This window comes from Enhydra lutris, unplaced genomic scaffold, assembly GCF_002288905.1.
Source record: "Enhydra lutris kenyoni isolate GAN:26980312 unplaced genomic scaffold, ASM228890v2 scaffoldscaffold3, whole genome shotgun sequence".
Taxonomy (NCBI): domain Eukaryota; kingdom Metazoa; phylum Chordata; class Mammalia; order Carnivora; family Mustelidae; genus Enhydra; species Enhydra lutris.
Window position 1 is genome coordinate 46,598,123 of NW_019154087.1, and position 21,595 is coordinate 46,619,717.

Below are 21,595 nucleotides of genomic sequence, written 5' to 3' on the forward strand. Positions count from 1 at the left end.
ATACTCATAATTGTTTTTCCTTTTTCATTTCTTAAATTTTTTTTCCTATGGTTTACTTAGCAGTAGACTTAAGATTTTTTAACTTCTTGTATTACAGTGCATCTAGGATATGTGTGATTTTTCTGTTCTTTTTGCAGTCATCTACTATTTTTTTTTAAAAGATTTTTTATTTATTTATTTGACAGAGATCACAAGTAGGCAGAGAGGCAGTCAGAGAGAGAGAGAGAGGGAAGCAGGCTCTCCGCTGAGCAGAGAGCCCAGTACGGGGCTCGATCCCAGGACCCTGGGATCATGACCTGAGCCGACGGCAGAGGCTTTAACCCACTGAGCCACCAGGCGCCCCTGCAGTCATCTACTTTGATTTAGGTACCAGTGTTTATTAAAAACTTCACTTCTCTTTTTAAAAACTTTTGTACTTTATTTTTACTTATTTATTCTTACTTATTGTAGTTCATATGCAAACAAGGAGTTGCTACATTAGTGAACATGACTTGGGGAGGGAGATAGACAAACTTTTTCATCAGTCCTCTAAGGCTTCAGAAAGTAGATTGGTGATGTCAGGCACTCTTTCATTTGAATTGGTAACTAAGGGAATGATTCCATTGCCTTACTAAATGAATTTTCAGGTAATTTCTATGTTCATTTCCTTCAATCTGATGTGCTGTATTGAGAATTTTTCTATAACAAGAAAAATTCTGTAGTCAACTCCCAAATATTTATACTTAGATATGAGATATGAATAAACCAAAACTAAATAATCCATGTATAATTGGCTTATTTATTTAATTATATTTGTTTATCCCAGGATTTGTTTACTTGTATGGTTCATCAATTCAGGAAATTTACACACATTCTAAAGCCCTGTTATAAAACCCAACTTAGGAAAATTTGGAAACTTCTCCTCCGCTCAGTTTTCTAGTGGGGAGGATGGCATTATCTCATATTGGTGGAGTGCATGGACTTAAGTAGAATATTCATCTTCCCTCTATTTTTTTATCTTTTTTTTCTGGTAATGGATGGGGTTGTTCACTTTAATCCTTAATTAATTATCTATGAAAGCTGTGAAGTGGATTAAAGACTTTGTTTTTAAAGAGAGACCACACATGAGCTGGGGGGAGGGCAGATGGAGAGGAGAGCATCTCAAGTGGACTCTCTGCTGAGCTGGGGTTTGATTCCATGACCCTGAGATCCTGAGATCCTGAGAATCTGAGAATCTGAGAATCTGAGAATCTGAGATCTTGACCTGAGGCGAAATCAAGAGTCAGACACTAAACTGACTGAACCACCCAGGCACCCCAGGATTCAAATTTTAAATTGAAAGAATTGAAGCAATGGGAAATTATGAGTAGGAAAATAAAGCCAAGCAAAACTAAACAATTTATTGTTTAGGGTTATATGAATATGTGGCAAAATCGTTGAGAAATGCAAAGGAATGAATAACACTTAAAAATTAGGATCATGATTACTTTAAGGGTCAGAAGGAGGAACTGGAAAGGATGTGAGAGAGACTTCTAAGTTATTGATAATTTTCTGTTTCTAAGCCTGGGGGGGTGAGTACATGTTTTTATTCTGTAAATAATGTAACTGTACATTTATATTTTATATATTTGTTTTATATAACATACTTTTACAGTTAAGTAAATAAGCTGACAAAGAATGAAAGTTTCCCAACCAGCCAAGAGTTAAGAGCTTGAATTATTTTATCAAAATTAGAATGAGTCATTGTATTCTAGAGATTCTCAAATTCATGTAATTCAGGGATATAGGAAAGTTGTGTTGTTTCCAGACCAAATATTTTTATTCTTCTCAGACTGTATGTGAAATGTTTTGTTTTCTTTTGGGCCCTATGGTTTAATTAATCCTTGACAACCAGGGAGGACTTGGAAAATCTAATGCAAAGTAGGACAGTGAACACTTGAAGAATTGGGGCTTTTTAGTTTATATATTCTGTATTTACAGGGGAAATATGATTGCTGTCTTCAAGTGTTGGAAGAGCTGGCACATGGTAAAAAGACTGTAATATGAAGTTCAGGGGTTAGAATTAAGTCTAATAAAGGAAAGTTTCAGGGGGGCAGGTTATGATTTAATATAACCTAGAACCATGTAAGTGTTTAAAGTACTAAAAGCTCTGTTTCACCCAGTTAAAAAAGAAAAAAAAAAATCTTTGTTTTAAACCTGTTTATTAAACAAATGTATGGGGAAAGGAAAGATTCTTTACTAGACTATTAGAACTCTGAATTATTTTCCTTAACATCACTTAGAGCCTTGCTGTTTTGAAGCCCTCTGAAAAATGTGCTTTTCAAAACTTCAATGTAAGCAGGTTTGGCTTTGGCATTCTTATTCTCATATGAACAACCTTTTTGTTTATTATTATTCACTCTTTTAGGCTTTCTGTTCTCCTTTTTGGTTTATTAACGGACAGCTGGCTGACTGTTAATCCTTGTTAATACGTGCATGGATTCAATAAATACTTACTGAACACTGTACTTTGTCTATAAAGTTCTGAGAATCTGTAGTGAATCAAACCCAGTTGTTGCCTTCGTAGTGTTTACCTTCTATGAAGAAGGTGCTCAGTTACAGTTCTGATAAACACTGAAGAGGTGCAGCGTATATGAGGATACATAACTGGATGACCTGACCTAACCTGAGGTGAGAGGGTTAGGGTGGTACATTGCACTTGGAAAGAATTTCAGCAAAATGAAATTCAGTACTTAATATTTAGTATAACATTTAGGCTTCATAGACTAAAAGAACATGGCATTTGGAGCCAGATTTCCTGAATTCAAATCCCAGCTTCATCACTTATTTGGAAAAGTTATTTTTACCTCTTTGTTCTTTAGTTCCCTCATCTATAAAAATGGGAATATTAACGGTATTTATCCCGTAGGGTAATTGTTTGTAATAAATGAGTTAAAATGTTAAAAAGCACACAAGAATGCCATTTGTGTATTTAAGTGTGTCATACAAATATTGAAAAATAACATTCAGAAAACAAATCTAAGACAACAGTTTCCAATCATTTATAATTATAAATATTAGTAATAGTTAAGATACTTTTGACATTTATGTAGGTACTATGCTAAATGTCTTTATATATAATACATTATTCTGAAACTTCCTTGAGGTAAATATTACTTTAATGCCTATACGGGCTTTTTTGGTAACAAATGAAGAAACTGAGGCTCTAGGAAATTAAATAGTTTGCCCAGGATCCCCTAGTTAGCTAAGAGGCTGTATGCTCTTAGCTGCTGTTCTTTGTAACGTCACGTGATTGAAATGATAACTGACCTGAGTCTACTGTTAAACATTTGATAACAGACTGTGAACTTGCGGGATATTATTGGCCAGTTATTCTTCTAAAAATTAAAATGGAAGGAGATGGGTCTTTGTTCCATGCTTTTACATCCTTTTCAGAGATAGTTTTATCTTTACCAGTCCTACAAGCCCATGTATCAGACCACTTCAGTGTAGTGTGGACTTAGGACATCTATCTCAGACCTAAATGAATCATTTGATTCTAAATTACAGAGATCTTGTGAACATATTTTGTTTACAAGGTGAATTTGGGATTTTAAAATTTAAGATGGACACTGACAACCAGTACTGTATGTGTCAAGGTGGCAGATGATGTTTTCTTTTCCTCTATCAGATGCTAGACAGAATCTCAAAGAGGCAGAGTTTGTTTATTTCATGGTCCCTTGTTTGGTACTTTCATTTTGCTCTCTGATTATACTCAAAACATCTCAAACATATAATTCAGCCATATGATTTTCCACTCTGATTATATCTGTTTTTTCATTGTTGTTTTCTTGTTCAGGAACCAACAGTGGCTTGCTATTGTGGTATGATAAGGTCCTCTGAACTCCACATTCTCTGTTCAGAATGCTCTCCTGGTTTTCCCTATCTTACCTAACCATAGAAAAAAACCTCTTAGTTTTGATCATCTGAATTCGTCATGCTCATGGGCACTTCCAGGCTTTTCCAAGTGGTGTTCCCTCTGCTTGGAATATTCTTCTACTTGCTGTCATTTACTTAACCTCTTATATCAAGCTTTTCTTAGACATAATAACTGCTGAGGATGACTTGTTCTTTATATTACTCAACAGTTTAGTAATTTTTATATTACTCTTTATTTATTATTGTAAAATTTTTGACCCCTCAGGATTGTAAAGCCTAGGGACTTCATACTTGTTAAAAAAATTATTATTTACTGCATTTGTATAATCTAGTACTGTCTCCTCCTTTAATACTTAGCATGTAGTGCTTTTCAAATAATTGAAAATTATCTTCATGCTCTAAGATTAAAGATAAAGATTCTTATGAAAGATAAAGACTGTACTTTGAGCAGGAACTGGAAAAGGATTGGAAAAGAAATATCTGAGAAAAAAAAAAAAGAAATATCTGAGATATGGAGTTGGCACAGATACAGAACAATTACATTATGAATGGTGGTTAACAGGATGTTATATAATTTTATTTCAATTAAGTAGAAATGATTAGTGTATAGTTTTTAAAATGCTGATGAAATGAGTATTTAAAAATAGTGAAATCCTTAAAATATAGACTTGGGTCATGGATTATTTTATATTAAAGATTATATGTTATATATGTGTGTATATATATAAATGAAATTTGGTTAGTGGAAGAATAGGAGATTTTGGTTGTAGTAGTATAGAATATATTGGATCATATGTACAATTTTATAATTTTGTTGACCATTTATTGACCAAATATTTTGTAATTTTATTTAAAAATAATTTAATATTATTTAATTTTTTAATATTTATTGACCATTATAGCTTCTTAAGTTCATAACATAAGCCATAGTTACATATAGTGCCATCTATAACATTTGTTAAGACATCACAAATGGAAAATAATTGGCAATAGCTTATTTGTTGTATGTTCTTTCTAAACTTATTACAATGGCTTGTATTTCTTCATTCTTCTAAACAGTTGTAGAATAAGAAGATGGAGTACTTTCAGTTTAGTTTCTAAAGGCAGGAAAAACCCTGAAAATTCAGGTTGCTAATACAGAAGTTTCATTTGGAATATACTGGAATCCTGTGCATTCAGTTATTTTCTGTTTTGAAAAGAAGAAAGAGCAGTATGCCATACCTGAAAGTCTGAAACACAGTTCTTCATTTTTTATACTAATTATTTAAAAATTTGTATGGAATTCTTCTTCAAACTGAAAACCAGTGAAATCTTCAAAAATACACAGTGTGCTTGTATAATTAGTTTTAAGTGATTTTTAAAACATTTCATCACATGTTTATAGAACAGTTCATATCTACAATGATAGGTCTTAGTGGATATAATGAAAATAAATACCTTAATTAGTAGTAATTTTACCTAGTTTGTATTTTTTTGGCTTTTACTTCTACATAACAGAAGACTAAAAATAACGTATCTAATGATTTCAGTTTTATAGAAAACGAGATCCTGTTTCTGATCTTTGAAATTTGATGTATCTTATTCTTATTCTTGACTTTTTGACATGCCTTTTCTTTCCCCTAGCTTTTCCCTTGTGTCTGGATTATTGAATAATCCCTTACTGAATAATCATTATGTTGTATACCTGAAACTAAAAAAAAAATTCTTTTGAAATAGTTTCATTGAATAAATTTATTAACAGTCAATACTTTTTAAAAGGAATAACAAATGACGAAACTAACAAATGACAAAGCACCAGTAGTAACCTTGTGTTTGACATTTACTTGAGATTCTGCTGATGGTTTTTACTTTTCCTTTGAGGATTATCATCATCTCTTCTGTACATTAACAGAAATGTAATTGTTTTAGACTGATAATTTAAATTCCAGCATTTTTCCTCTTAAACTTTACTAAAGATTAACAAATAATTAATTGTAAAACTCCAGACGGTATGTGAAGGCCTTATGGAGGGACAACTGGTTCCGTATTTAATAGTAATTTCAATTAGATTCTTTACTAAATTAGACATTTACTGAATGGTGAAAAAACACCATTATAGTTTCTAAATTGCTCTGAATCATTTTTACTTTATTTTGCTAACTGTATTAGTAGTTTTATTTTTTAATCATAATGATGAGTTTCTCATTTATGGATATCACTATGGTAGCTGTTGTAATTCCCTTTTTTTAAACTTAGTAAGTTATTACATTACATACAGACAGAAAAGTCCACAAATCGTAACTATAAGCTTTGTGAATTACTACAGAGGACCATATCTGTTTAACTACCAGTGAAAACATAAAATATCAACACCTCAGAAAGTTCCTTTGTTTGTACCCCGATGCACATATTATCTTCTCTCTTCCCAAACCATCCTTCTGACTTCTGTGTTTTTGGTTTTTATACAGCATTTTATATATTTTTGTCTGGCTTCTTTTAACATTATGTTTATGAATAAAGATTGGTCCATGTTGTTGCATGTGGCAGTATGGTTCATTCACTCTCATTGATAGTAACATTCCATCAGAATGTTAGAATTTATTTGCTGTTTCTATTGTTGATAGAAATTTGAGGTGCTTTCAGTTTGTGCTGTTCGAATAATGATGCTGTGAAGATTCTTGCATGCATTCCCATTGAATACATGGGAGTAAAAGTGGGTCATATTTTTAAAACTTGAGTAAATAATGCCAGTTTTTCAAAATGATTATATAAATTTACACTTCATAAGCAGCATGTGGGTTTCGGTTATTCCAAATTCCTGCCAACACTTGGGTATTATTAATCTTTGAAAATTTGGAACATTCTGCTTAGTATATATTGCTGTCTCCTTGAGATTTTAACTTTTATATCACTGTTTACTAATGATATCAAGCATCTTTTAAAAGGATTATGGGGCATTAAGATATCCTCTTGATGAAATATCTTGTTCTAAGTTTCTTGTCTCTTTATTGTAGTGGGTTGCTTGGTTTTTTTTTTTTTTTTTTAATTACTTAAGATACAAGCCCCTTGTTGGATATATTTTCTACAAATACCTTTTTCTGTGTGGCTTACCTTTCTACTCTTATTCAAGGTACACTTTGAAAAACAGAGAAGTTCTTAATTTTGGTATGGTTTAATTTATCAGTTTTTTAAAGTTAGTCCTGGTTGTGTCGTGCTTAAGAAATCTTTGCTTACCTCAAAGTCATGAAATAATTCTCCTAGAAATTGAGAATTTTTTTTCTTTTAAATTTAGTGAGGGTTTGAAGTACATATTCATTTTATTTTACCCTCAATATGTATAATCATTTACATAGCACTATTTATTGAAAAAACTACCCTTTTCTCATGACTCTGAAGTGCCACCTTCAGCATAGATCAAGTATGTATGTGTATGTACACACATGCACACCTATGTGCACATACCTGCCTTATTCTGGGTTCATTATTCCATTGATCTAATTTAATTTACCACATTGTCTTAATTACATAACTTTGAAAAGTCTTAATTTGATAGAGAACATCTTTACATATTTTTTTCTTGATTATCTTGGCTCTTCTCAGCCCTTATGTTTCCATATGAATTTTACAATTAGATTGTTAATTTATACCAAAAAGAAGTCCTACTGGGACTTTGATTAAAATTGAATTATATATGCAGATCAATTTGCAAAGGAATGACATTTTATACTATTGGAACTTCTGATCCATGAATATTACAGATCTCTCCATTTATTTAGGCTTTCTTTAATTTTTCCAAACATTCAGTAGTCTGCTATATAAATTTCTCCTACATCTTTTATTAGATTTATTTGTAGGTATTTAATGTTGCTCAGTACTAATGTAAAAGGTGCCTTTTAATTTTGATTTCTGATTGCTTATATAATTACAATTTATTTTTTATGTTTTGAATAAAATGATCTATCTAATTCTAATGGTTTGATCCTCCATTATTTTAAATTTTCTACCTACAAAGTCATGTCAGCTGCAAATAATGAGCTTTTTCCTTCTTTTCTATCCTTATACTTTTCTTTTTTCTCTTGCCTTGTTTCACTGGCTAGAACCGCTTGTCCGGCATTGAATACAAATAATGATAGAAGGCATCCTTTTAAACTTTCACTATTTCTCCATTAAGGTATGATGTTTGTCATAGCTTTTATTATAGAAGCACTTTGTCACATTAAGGGCATTTTCTTCTGTTCCTAGTTTGCTAAGAGTTTTTATCAAGAATGACTTGGGTGATGAATTTTATCAAATGCTTTTTTGTATATAGTTAGATAATTATATCATTTTTGTTTTTTATTCTTTTAATGTGGTGATTTGCATTGGTGTTTCAGTGTGACATCAGTCCTATATTTCTGTAATAGATACAATTTGGTCATCATGCATTATCCTTTTTGTGTATTGCTAAATTTGGTTTTTGCTATTTTTTTAATTTAATTTAATTTTTCCAGTGTTCCAAGATTCATTGCTTATGGACCATACCCATTGCTCCTTGCAATATGTGCCCTCCTTAATACCTATCATCAGGCTTACCTATCCTCCCACCTCCTTCCCCTCCAAAACCCTCAGTTTGTTTCTCAGAGTCCACAGAATCTCATGGTTCATCTCCCCCTCCCGATTTCCCCCAACTTACTTCTCCTTTCCATCTTCTAGTGCCCTTTGTGTTACTCCTTATGCTCCACAAGTAAGTGAAACCATATGATAATTGACTCTGCTTGACTTATTTCATTCAGCATAATCTCTTCCAGACCCATCCATGTTGATACAAAAGTTGGGTATTCTCCTTTCTGATGAAGGTGTAATATTTCATTGTATATATGAAACATATCTTCTTTATCCATTCATCTGTTGAAGGGCATCTTGGCTTTTTCCACAGTTCGGCAATTGTAGCCATTGCTGCTATGAACATTGGGGTACATATAGCCCATCTTTTCACTACATTTATATCTTTGGGGCAAATACCCAGTAGTGCAATTGCAGGATCATAGGGTAGCTCTATTTTTAATTTCTTAAGGAATCTCCACACTATTTTCCAAAGTGGCTGCATCAACCTGCATTCCCACCAACAGTGTAAGAGGGTTCCCCTTTCTCCACATCCTCTCCAACACGTGTTGTTTACTGTCTTGTTAATTTTGGCCATTCTAACTGGTGTTAGGTTGGTATCTCAATGTGGGTTTGATTATAATTTCCCTGATGGCTAATGATGATGGACACTTGTTCTTGTGTCTGTTAGCCATTTGTATGTCTTCTTTGGAGAAGTGTCTGTTCATGTCTTCTGCCCATTTTTGGATATGATTATCTGTTTTTTGGATGTTGAGTTTGAGGAGTTCTTTATAGGTCTTGGATGTCAGCCCTTTATCTGTAGTGTCATTTGTGAATATCTTCTCCCATTCTGTGGGTTGCCTCTTTGTTTTGTTGACTGTTTCCTTTGCTGTGCAGAAGTTTTTTATCTTGACTAAGGCCCAAAAGTTCATTTTTGCTTTTGTTTTCTTTGCCTTTGGATACATGTCTTGAATTTGCTTTCTAGTTACTGCCTATGTTCTCCTCTAGGATTCTGATGGATTCCTGCCTCACATTGACGTCTTTTATCCATTTTGAGTTTATCTTTGTGTATGATGTAAGAGAATGATTGAGTTTCATTTTTCTATACATAGCTGTCCAATTTTCCCAGCACTGTTTATTGAAGAGACTTTTGATATTTTCTTTTGGATTTTTATACCTGTGTTCATTAGTGAGATTGGCCCATGCCTTTCTTCCTAAAAGCAGGAAGTTTTTTCTCTTTGTTCTGTGGAAGAGTTTGTATATAATTGGTATGATATATTTTTTGAATATGTGAAATATCATCTAGGAAGCCATCCTAGTTTAGAGTTTTCAGCCTTTTTTTTTACTGTAATATATACATATTCAGGCTACAAATTTCCCCTCCTAAGGTATGGTGATAGCTGTGACACATTTTGCTGTATTGTATTTTTATTTTTATTATGTATTTATTTATTTTTATTGTGTTACGTTACTCACCATACAGTACCTCATTAGTTTTTGTTGCAGTGTTCCATGATTCATTGTTTGCGTATAACACCCAGCGCTCCATGCAATCTGTGCCCTCCTTAATGCCCACCAGCAGGCTCATCCATCCCCCACCGACCTCCCTTCTAAAACTTTCTATTTGTTTCCTGGAGTCCATAGTCTCTTATGGTTCATCTCCCACTCTGATTTCTCCCCCTTCACTTTTCCCTTCTCCTAATGTTCTCCATGTTATTCCATATGTTCCACAAGTAAGTGAAACCATATGGTAATTGACTTTCTCTGTTTGACTTATTTCACTTAGCATTATCTCCTCCAGTCCCATCCAAGTTGATGCAAAAGTTGGGTATTCATCCTTTCTGATGGCTGAGTAACATTCCATTTTGTATATGGGCCACATCTTTATCCATTTATCTGTTCATTTCAAAATGTTTTGATTTCTTGAGCAAACACACAAATTTTTATAGTTACCTATATATATTTTTTGCTATGATCAGAAAGTATGATTTTAGTCCTTTTGTTTTTTTTTTTTAACAACCAATTAATGTAAATATTCCATGCCTGCTTAAAAAGAATGTGTTTGCAGTTGTTAATTGCCTTGTATTTACGAGGGCCACTGTGGCAAAGTACCAGTCTGGGTGACTTAAGCAATAGAAATTTATTCGCCCAACGTTCTGAAGGCTAGAAGCCAGAAATCAAGGTGTTGGCAGGACCATGTTCCTGTTCAGGCCAACAGAAGAGAATTACCTTGCCAATTTTAACTTCTGTTGTCGGCAGTCCTCGAGTTGTTGGGTTATAGATGGATAATGCTAGTCACTGCCTCTATTGTAATATTGTCTTCTCCCTGTGTGTCTGTGTCTTCACAAGGCAATCTTCTGTTTTCTCTACTCCTGGAAGGATACCAGTCATATTAGATTAAGGCTCTATCATACTCTGCTGTGACCTCAGCTTAACTAATTACATTTGCAATGGCTCTATTTCTGAATAAGGTCGCATTCAGAGGTGTGAGTAGTTGGACTTCAGCATGTCTTTTTTTTTTTTTTTTATTCATTTGACAGACAGAGATCACAAGTAGGTAGAGAGACAGGCAGAGAGAGAGGAGGAAGCAGGCTCCCCGCTGAGCAGAGAGCCCGATGCGGGGCTCGATCTCAGGACCCTGGGATCATGACCTGAGCCGAAGGCAGAGGCTTTAACCCACTGAGCCACCCAGGCGCCCCTCAGCATGTCTTTTTGAGGCATACAATTCAGTTAGGGAAAGTTTGTTAATCATATTTAAATTTATGTTACATGATTTTTTTTTGTCTGCTCATTCTTTTATTGAGAGAGGGTTATAAAAACCACCCACTGTGATTATAGGTCTATTTTTATTCCTCCTTTGGTTCTTTCAGTTTTTGCATTTTATATTTTGAGGTTCTATATTAGATGTATAGAAATCCAGAATTTGTTATATTTCTCTGGTAAGTGTACCTTTTATCATTATACTGTCATTCTAGCTCTATCATGCTTTCCTGCCTTAAGCTGTACTGTACTTTTCTGATGTTAACTTAAACTTACTTGTAAGCTGTCTTTTGGTTAGTTTGGATATTACATATTTTTCCATTGTGTAACTTCTACTTTTCCTGTATCTTAGCCATAAGATGAGAGCAGTATATAATTAGGTTCTGTTGTTATTTTTGTTGATGTTTTTGTTGAAAGTCTGTTCTTTGAGTGTTGGGTTAACTGCATTTAATGTTCTTATTGATTTGCTTAGAATCTTTCATCTTGCCATTTGCTTTCTATTCTTTGTTCTGTTGCCCTATTCTCTTTTTCTTACCTTCTTTAGATAGATGATTACTTTGCCCTTTTCTCTTCTTTCAGCTGTATTAGCTGTAGAGTCTTTACTGTTCTTGTAGTGATTACCCTGTTGATTCCAACTTGGATTCCTAACCTATTAAAGTCTAATATTAATGCTTTTATCACATTTCCAGACAGTGTAAGAACCTTTATACACTTCAACTTATTTCTTCTTCCAATTTCTACAGTATCATGGTATTACCATATGTTTTATCTTTTTTTTTTTTTTTTAATGAGTAGTCTCCACACCCAGCATAGAACCCAATGCGAGGCTCGAACTCATGACCCTGAGATTGAGACCTGAGCAGAGATCAAGAGTCAGAGGCGCCCTGGTATTTCCAAATGTTTTAAACTTGTATATTTTATCCCCCACATACCTAATTATAATAGTTCTTTCGAAATATACATTTATTTTCATTTACATTTACATTTTTAGCATTTTCTTTATTCTTCATTTCCTATTTTATATCTCCAAGTTTCCTCTATAGTTGTTCCTTTATATTCTGCCCGAAGAACATTCATTTGTATTTCCTTTATTTCAGTTTTGTTTACCTGAATATGTTTTTGATTCACCTTTTGAAAGGATATATATATATATGCATAATATATATATATATAAATAAAATAACTGCTGATCTTATATATAAGGTCAGCAGTTATTTTCCTCTAGCCCTTTGAAGTTATAATTCCACTCACTGTTTTCTGGTTTCCACTGTTTCTGTTGAGAAGTCAGCTGTAATTTACTTATTGTTCCTTTGAACATAAACTCTCCTCACCCCTGTGGGGAGTTTTAATATTTTCTCAATATCTGTGATTTCCGAAAGTGTCACTGTGACGTGCTTACGTACTGTTTTCTTGGCTTTTATCTTAATTGAGACTTTTCACAATGTCTAAAATCTGTGGATCAATGTTACTCACTTGTTGCAGAAAGTTCTAAGTTACTTTGTTTTCAAATACTGGTTTGGTTTCATTTTTTTCCCTCCTTTTTAAATGGTATTCCAGTTACACCTATGTTAGACCTCTTTACTGTATCCCATTTATCTATTATATTCTTTCTGTGTTTTGCACTTTTTTGTATGTTTTGTCTGTGTATTTGCCTTGGACCTTTAGTTTGCTTCATTAATTTTTTTTTAAATATGTGTCTAACATGCTGATAAAACCATTTATTTGGATTTATTTCTCAGTTTTAGGATTTCATTTGACTTATGATTTACATTTTTCCTTCAAAATTTTTGGTCTTTTATTTCCTTGAGTATATTAGGCATAGTTATTTTAATAGCCAGTTCTGAAAACTTTATCTAAATTCCCTGTAGATCAGTTACTGTTGAATGTTTTTTCTGTTGGTTTTAGGTCACATTGTTTTATCTTTCTATGACTGACTATTTTTGATTGAATGTCACATATTGTCTATGAAAAATACAGGGATAGTTTGAAAGCTAGCATGCTCTTATGTTTATTTAGGGAATATTTATATTGCTTCAGAAAGATGACCAAGGGACTGGCAATCCCAGATTGCCTTATTAATCCAGGCAGGGACCAGGAAAAGTTGAAGTTGAGTTTACTCTCTCTTAAAGTTGGTCTTCTCTTAAAAAGTTCAGTTTTATTCAGGTTCCCAGCTATCACTAGCTCCACAGCTCTAATTTTGTCCTTTTATCCTCAGAAATTTGTTTGTCTCTTGTTATCTTCCATTGGCTATCAGATCCTTCTTCAGAGTTGACCAGTCCTTCTAGGGGAAAACACATCTCCAAAAGGTGTGCAAACTATGTTGGGTTTCCTTCTTATCCAAGATCATGGTCCCGTAATTCTTCAGTGTCTTCTTTGGTCCTTCTCAGTGCTTTTTGATAAATCCTTTTGCTTTTTAATAATTACCTGCATTTTTTAAACTCTTACCAGGAGGGTTTATGGAAGTTACCTAATTTCATCATGTAAATAATAAAATATTTTGACTTTTTTTCTACTGAGTTATAATCTTTAAGATGGCTATTTAAAAATCTGTAGTTCTATGTGGATCATCAAACATTTTCATTTGTTCATATATTTTTTTTTTTTTGCACAATATCTTAGCATACGGTTGGATGTACATCCTAACCAGAACACTTTAAGGGATATAAAGAGATAACCACTAAAATATGGATATCCAAAGTTGTACTATATATGGTTATATTAGGTTTCAAGTATATAAAGTTTAGCTGTTAATAAGAAAAACTTTTTTTAAGCTTAGTATTATTTTGGCCATCTATCTCTTTTTTTTTTTTTTTTTTTAAAGATTTTATTTATTTGACAGAAATCACAAGTAGGCAGAGAGGCAGGCAGAGAGAGAGGAGGAAGCAGGCTCCCCGCGGAGCAGAGAGCCCGATGCGGGGCTCGATCCCAGGACCCTGAGATCATGACCCGAGCCGAAGGCAGAGGCTTTAACCCACTGAGCCACCCAGGCGCCCCCCCATCTATCTCTTTTTATGACAGAAAGAAAAGATACTGGTATTTTTCAAATTCCTTTAGATTCTTTGGGCTATCTTCTTATCAGAAATTGGGCAATCTTATTTGTTTTTAAAGTCCTTTATTTTATTAGTACTTCTTGGGAAAACCAACTAATAAGGACTTAATTTGTATAGAGAGACATTTTTGGTTATATATTAACTCATACTTTTCATTTATATATCAGAATACTGTTTTCTTTTTTCATCTTTGCAGAGATTCAGAAATGATAATTATTTGTCACTTGTTTGTTCTTTAAGTTTATTTTCCTATTTACTGATTGAGTTTTTAACTAAAGTTATCAAGGATTCCATGCACTTCCAAGATTAGGGATAACATCAATCTAAAGACTCAATTCTTTTCTGTCTTCACTGCTTACAGACAGGGAACACAATCTCTTCAGCCTGGACCTATGTAGAAGAATTTGGAGAAAATAAACAGGTAAGAAAAAGTCTTTTTTTTTCTTACATTAAGTGATATATTTAGTTTTCAGAAAGCCAGTTATAAATTATTCTTATGGTTATAAGAAGAAAATTTAAAATTGTCTAAAGAAGCTTGTGAAATATTTGGTTATAATAGCTTTATTAATTATAGATTTGTTAAGAAAAGTTTTAAAAAGTTAACTGGTTTCCGTATTTCAGGTTCTTCTCAAAGCTTATAACATACTAGTGTATGTTTTGAACCACTACATATGGTAAACAGTATTTTAATGTAGATGTTGTTGGAGTGAGTGTATTATATGTAGATTTTCAGCATTTCTCAATTTTATCTGAAAATTGCTGAAAGGATAGGTTTTATTAGGATGTTAAATGTAGTTTATAGTTTAAATAAAGATTACTTTCATTCAGCTTCCTTTTCATATGTTGAGGCAAAAAGAATGTTGTGGTTCCCTGGGTAGAATCCATGTACTCGTTCTGTGTTCTTAAGTAAGTTAACTTTCATCTTTCTGTGCCTCAATTTCCTTGTTGAAGAGGAAAATAATAGTATTTGTTTTGTGAGGCTTTTATAAGGTTTAAGTAGTGCTGATGTTGTATAGGTAGCTTTGGCACTTAGTAAGTACTCAATAATTATTAACTCATTAATAGAACTCATATATTAGATACAAGGAAATGTATTTATTATGCTTGAGGCATATGACTTTATTTTTGTATATCTTAAATCTTTTTTTTTTAAAGATTTTTTTTATTTATTTGACAGACAGATCACAAGTAGGCAGAGAGGCAGGCAGAGAGAAAGAGGAGGAGGCAGGCTCCCTGCTGAGCAGAGAGCCCGATGCGGGACTCGATCCCAGGACCCTGAGATCATGACCTGAGCCGAAGGCAGAGGCTGAGCCACCCAGGCACCCCTGTATATCTTAATCTTAACATAAAAATTCAAATATGGATGCTATTTGCAGAAATACCTTTTACAAAATTCTGTAGTTAAAATTTTGAATTATGAGAACTAATTTTACTCATAGAAATGAGACTTGAAAAGAGTTGCCATTTTTCCTAAGGCTTTTATTCTCTCTTCACTTTTGCCCAGATAGTTTTTCTAGTGAGCTATAATTTTTGAGCCATACTGAAACCTAGATAAACTATAGCGCTCAGATAATAATTTTCTCTTACAGGTTGCTTTTCTATTAATCTCTTCCAAATGGTTTAGAAACTATCTTGAAAAGGAATTTGACATAATCTATTAAACAAAGGTAGCAGACTGGAAACTCTAGGTGTGGTTTGTTTGGTCTCTTTGGTTTTTTGAAAGGAAAGCAATTTGATTTAATTTCAGTACAAATAGCTAGACACCTGTTTTACATTTGGTCCTCTTTGAGTTCTTTTTCATTTGTTTGAGCCTCTGAGGGCATTTGAATTTGTAATCACTGTGTTTAACATAGTTCAAGAATATTTCTGTTTTGTTTTTAATGTTTGCCATTACATACTAGCCCTGTTAAAATTTCTTCCCAAAGTGATTTGCAAAGTTTGTTCAGTTAAATAACTATTTCTAAGGTCAAACAAGTTTGGGGAAAGCTGTGTACTACATACTGCCTTAGGAAAAATCATAATGCTTATTAGTGTATTAAAAATCACTGCAGTAGCAACCTGTGTAAGTGTTAAATCCAGTTTTACTAAAATTTTTTCAGTATTTTATTTGGCTTAGGGATTCTTGTTTTGAGTACTTCAGTTGTACAAGGATATATGTTGGGAAACACTGAAACTAACTCAAAGAAACACTTGGGTTTTGTTTATAACCTTATCAAAGTATAATTGAAATACAATAAAGTACACATTTAAAGGGTACACTTTGGTCAGTTTTGATTTATGTATACATCTGTGAAACGATATCACAGTCAGGAAAACATTTTTGCCACTCCTACAGTAATCTGTTCCTTTGTCGTCTTTTCCAGGCAACCACTGATCTGATTGCTGTTACTATAGATTAGTTTGCTTTTTCTAGAATTTCAAACCTTTGTTTTTTGAAAGCTTAAATAACAATCTTTAGGTAATTTAGGTAATCTTTAGGTAATGAAATAGTAGTAATTTCTTAAAAATAAGAGTACAGGTATCTGACAATTATGTTTATAAAAATTGATATATACTGTCAAAGTTTCACAGCAAGAATTTGAAACAAATCACTCAAAATTATATAAAAAATAAATTGTAAATTTAAAAAACAATTAAAAACAAAAGCAGATGATTTTTTCCCCAAAACTGAATCTGAAAAACAGAACTAACCAACTAGAACTTTATAAGGAGTTAGAGATAATAACTTTCATTCTTATGCAGCCACCATTACTAGGATTATCATACTGAAAGCCTCCTAAAAATCATCTTAAAACAGAAAAACTTACCTAAGCTATTATATGAGCCTAGTCTTAGAAAAAACATTGGTCATTTCATGTCTCCTTCTTGCTCTTTTCTGTCAGTTGCCTATAGCAAAAATTAAGTAAAGGGTAAAAATACCTTGTTTTGGTCAATATTTAATTGTAATAGGGAAAGTAAACTAGATAAAAATGCCAGTAAATTTGATAATAACTAAAGTGTTCTAGCCAAAAATATTACTTAAAAATTCTAGTTAATAATTTTTAAATATGTTGTAAGTTATAAGTTATTTAATAAGTAGTAATTTTGAAAATTTCCTCATCTGTTTTATAGTTAGTTCTTGATAATTCTTTCCTAGGTTGGAAAGGACAAAATAAATGATAAATGTCATTTACACTGTAATAGAGATTTCTTAAATCTCTCTTTGAATCCAGCCATGTTTTGTGTTCTGCATATATACAGTGCTGTGTTAACATGTTAACTTGTTAACAGGCAGGTGAAGTTTAGTGAAAGAAAGTTACTGAGTTGTTTCAGTTATGGCCTCTTTGAATTTTAGAAATTGAAATAATAAAATGGTGAAATAAAAATTTTTTCAAAAATTTTAGTAAATATCCTATAGAAATCGGAAGAAGTCCTTAAAGTATGTATTAAAGTTATGGGATATGTATTAAGGGTATGGGAAATGTGTTTCATAGATCAAAATATCAGGTGCTTCATTCTCATACACTGCTTTTAGGAGGGTAAAACAGTATAGCTGTCTTAGAAAACAGTATAGTTGCCTCTAAAGTTAAACATAAAATTACCTTATGATCCAGCATGTTGATTTCTAGTTCTTTACTCCAGAGAATCGAAAGCATATGTCCACATGAAATTTTGTACACATTATTCCTTAGCATCATTATTCATAATAGCCAACAGAGAGAAACAACCTAAATATCCATTGACTGATGAGTAGATAAACAAAATGTGGTATATTCATGCAAGGGATCCAAAGAGGAATGAAGTTCTGATATATACTACAACATGGGTGAACCTTGGAAACAAATGCTAAGGAGCTAATTTAAAAAGACAACATAAATTGTATGATTCCATTTTTATTAAAAATCTAGAACAGGCAAATCAATAGAAACAGAAAAATTAGTGGTTGCTGGGGCTGGGGGAGAGAAAAGGAAGGAGTGACTGCTAAAAGGTTCAGAGTTTCTGTTTAGGGTGATGAAAATATTCTGGGTAGTGTTTCTGGTTACACAACTTTGTGAATCTGTTAAAAACCACTGAATTGTACACTTAAAAAAGGTACATCAAAATGGGAGTGGATTTGAAGGTAGAACTTAAATAGTTAAGGAGAAGAAGAAAAATAGTTAACAACAAGAAGAATTATGAGGAATGTACTTACTAATGGAAAGTTAAAAGAGTATGGTCCGAAACAAACCAGAAGAAACGGATAGCTAAAATAAGAGTAGGAAGACACTTCGACCAAACTCAGTGTAAGGTCTCCATTAAGGGTTTCCTCCCTCTTTTATATGAAGCAGAGAAGCAGTTTGAGAATCCATGGTGTTTGGTCAAGATGTGTAAGAGAATTAGAAACAAATGAGACAAATGGAGTAAAGCAGCAGTGTACATCCATTGCTTAAATTTTCACTGAGAATCATCTTGGTGGTGGTTTATCTCTTGTGTTGGTCAGAGAAAGGTAGTAGACTGAATTAACACAGAAGTGGGACTGACAAAAAGGTGCTGAAAGTGCTGCCAGTCTCTGCACTTGCTCCCAGGTCAGTGGCACAGCAGTTACTGCCTGTTCACTTTCCTGCTCAGTCTAGCCACAGCTTCCAAATGGTTGGGAATTGGGGGTCCTTTTAGCCATTACTGCTTGATTAGAATAGGCACTTAAGGTTAAGCCTGTTTGCAGTATAGATCAAAGCTACTCTATGGAAGTGTATTCTTTCCAGATATAATTATGAAATTGTAGGCAATTTGCTCAAAATGCTATCTCTAATCATTACATTAGAGCAAAGTCTATTTATTTATTTATTTTTGCAAAGGGCCTTTTCTTCAAATGAGATTCTTAGATAACATTTAGCGTATAAAACGGGAATGCAGAGCTGCGTGGTTTGAATGGGAAATGTGGGGGTGGGTGGGTGCGAGCAGCGGCCAGATCGCTGAGAGCACCATCTACTGTATTTCTACCCTCTGACAACCTCTTACTAGACAACCTCTAACAACCACTTTCCCCAGCCCAGTTTTGGGAAGATATACAGAGTGAAAAAGCTGGTCAAGTAGAAATAATACTTTCCTAGGAGTTAGGAGACCTAATTTTTAACTTGTTTTTCTTCATTTAACTGTGGGAGTAGCCAACAGTCACTTAATCAACCATCTTTGGTCTGTTTCACTCTTCAGTGAAAGTTGGTTGGAATTTTAGAGACTTCTGAGGACCAACCTATTCCTGGTTTATGATTTTGAATTAGAGAATTTGATTAGTTAAAAATTTTTATTATAAACAATAAAAAGTCAAACCAATAACAATAGATTAAAAGGCTTGAATACATACTTTACTAAAGAACATGTTCAGATGGGCAGCTAAACACATAATTAGTTATGACGGATTAGTCATGAGGGAAATCCAAATTAAAACCAAAATGAGATTCCATTTCACATACTGGGATAGTTATGATTCAAAACACTGGCAATACTAAATGTTGGTGAGGATATAGAACAGAGCTCTTGTATTTTACTGGTATGAATGTAAAGTGGTCACATTGAAGAACTGCTGGGCAGTATCTGTCTGCCCAATGACCCAGCAGTTCCACTCCTAGTTATTTACCCAAAAGAAATGAAAACATATATCCACAAAAAGACTCATATGAGAATATTCATGACAGCTTTATTCATAATAGTTGAAATTTAGAAATAAATATTTATTGGTCAGCAGGTAAATGGATAAAAAATGTTATAGTGTATACATACAATAGAATACTGCTGAACAATAAAAAGGAGTAAAGTGACATACACAGCATAGTGAATCTTAGAAATTATATTGAGAGAAAGAAGCTAGGCTTAAGATTTCTTAAAAAATACATTTTGTATGACGTCTAAGAACAGACAAATCTAAGCTATAGTGAGAAATCAGAAAGTGGTTGCCTCCCGCAGAAGGGCTATTAACTGGAAAGGAACACAAGGAACTTCTGGATTGATGGATATGTTTTGTATCTTGTTTTAGGGGTTGGTGGCATAGGTTTATAGAGTTATCAGAACTCACTGAAATGGGCACATAGGATATATGCATTTCACTGTATATAAATTGTACCTAAATTTAGAAAGTCTTAAGACAGTTGAATAATTCTTAGTGTAAAACTTAAATTCTGAAATTGGCTCTATCATTCCCTTAAGAAGGGAAAAGGGGAGGACAGATCCAAGTCTGAGACAGAAACAGTGGGATTGAAGAGCTAAGAATATTCATTGGGAAGAAAAACCAGGGGTGGGCAAGTAAGTATATGCTAGGAATTCTGACTGACCTAATTTATTTCATAAAAATCAGTGATGCTTCCTGATTTTTATTTTCTGTGATATATGTTGTATGTTAGATCTAAGGAAAACATGATTCATCTAGGTTTATGTCAGTAGTTACTATCTTAAATTTGATATGTATTGTATTTTCTGATTACCCAGATTTTTTCTGAATATATTTAGATTCTTGTAATAAAATTTACTTTTGAAATGCTTGTAAAATCTTATGAACATTGAAGCTTTTCATTTCCTAATTTTCGTAGTATTCGGGGGAAATTTTTTTGTCTTGATTTATCCTGTATGAATGAGGTCAAATTTTGTATTTCAATTTAGTTTCCTTAGAAATGTGAGAAGACAACAGTTGATTAGTGTATTTTTAAATTAAAGGTTCACAGTAGGAGACTATATAAAATGCCCATTTTCAGACCTAAGTACTAAGCCAGTAGCCAGTTGTCTGGCTATTTTCTTTGTGAAATCATTCTCTGAAGATGTCTCTTTTATCTACATTTCAATGAACAGCCTGCATTAACTGTTGCATGGGTGTAAACCCAAAGTGAAAGTGATTTCTCTGAAAACTACATTTTCCCCACCTACAGAAGTATAACTAGTTAAAGATCTGCTCTTCTAAATGGAATTGTCTGTGTCCACATTGTTAAAAATTAAAAGAGCTAGTTGTATCATAGATGCCTGTCTAATAAGTAATTGTCTATATTTGTGTAATATTCTTTAGGGGGAGAGAATCAGAAATTCTTTTAAACAATTAATTTGAATTATGGAAGCACTAAGATTTTTGTTAATACTAAATACCATACCATTTAGGCACAGTGCCTCCTTTAAGAAAAACAATTCTGTGATACCTACTTACCCTACTTTGGATATTAGAAAAGCAAATGGGATCAAAGTAATTCCTTATCCAACTTCAAAATACTGAAAATATTTTGAACTGGATATTTTAAATGTATTTGTCTTCTTGGAACAGACTGCTTTTATTGCTTTTATGGTACCACTAATAAAAATAAAAAGATTATAAAATTAATCAAGTTAGAGTTTTA

The 21,595-nt window shown here is 33.0% G+C and overlaps 1 protein-coding gene across 2 annotated transcripts in view; it reads left to right on the forward strand.

Moving 5' to 3' along the window:
- Window positions 1-21,595, forward strand: part of LOC111157081 (RNA binding motif protein 46) — a 40,943-nt gene that overhangs the window by 17,447 nt on the left and 1,901 nt on the right. The window contains exon 4 of one of the 2 annotated variants that reach the window (XM_022518315.1): window positions 14,629-14,688. The exons of the other annotated variant lie outside the window; for it this stretch is intronic. Coding sequence (XP_022374023.1) covers window positions 14,629-14,684 — 56 coding nt within the window. The 3' untranslated portion in view covers window positions 14,685-14,688. The remainder of the gene's footprint in view (window positions 1-14,628; window positions 14,689-21,595) is intronic. 2 annotated transcript variants of the gene reach the window in all.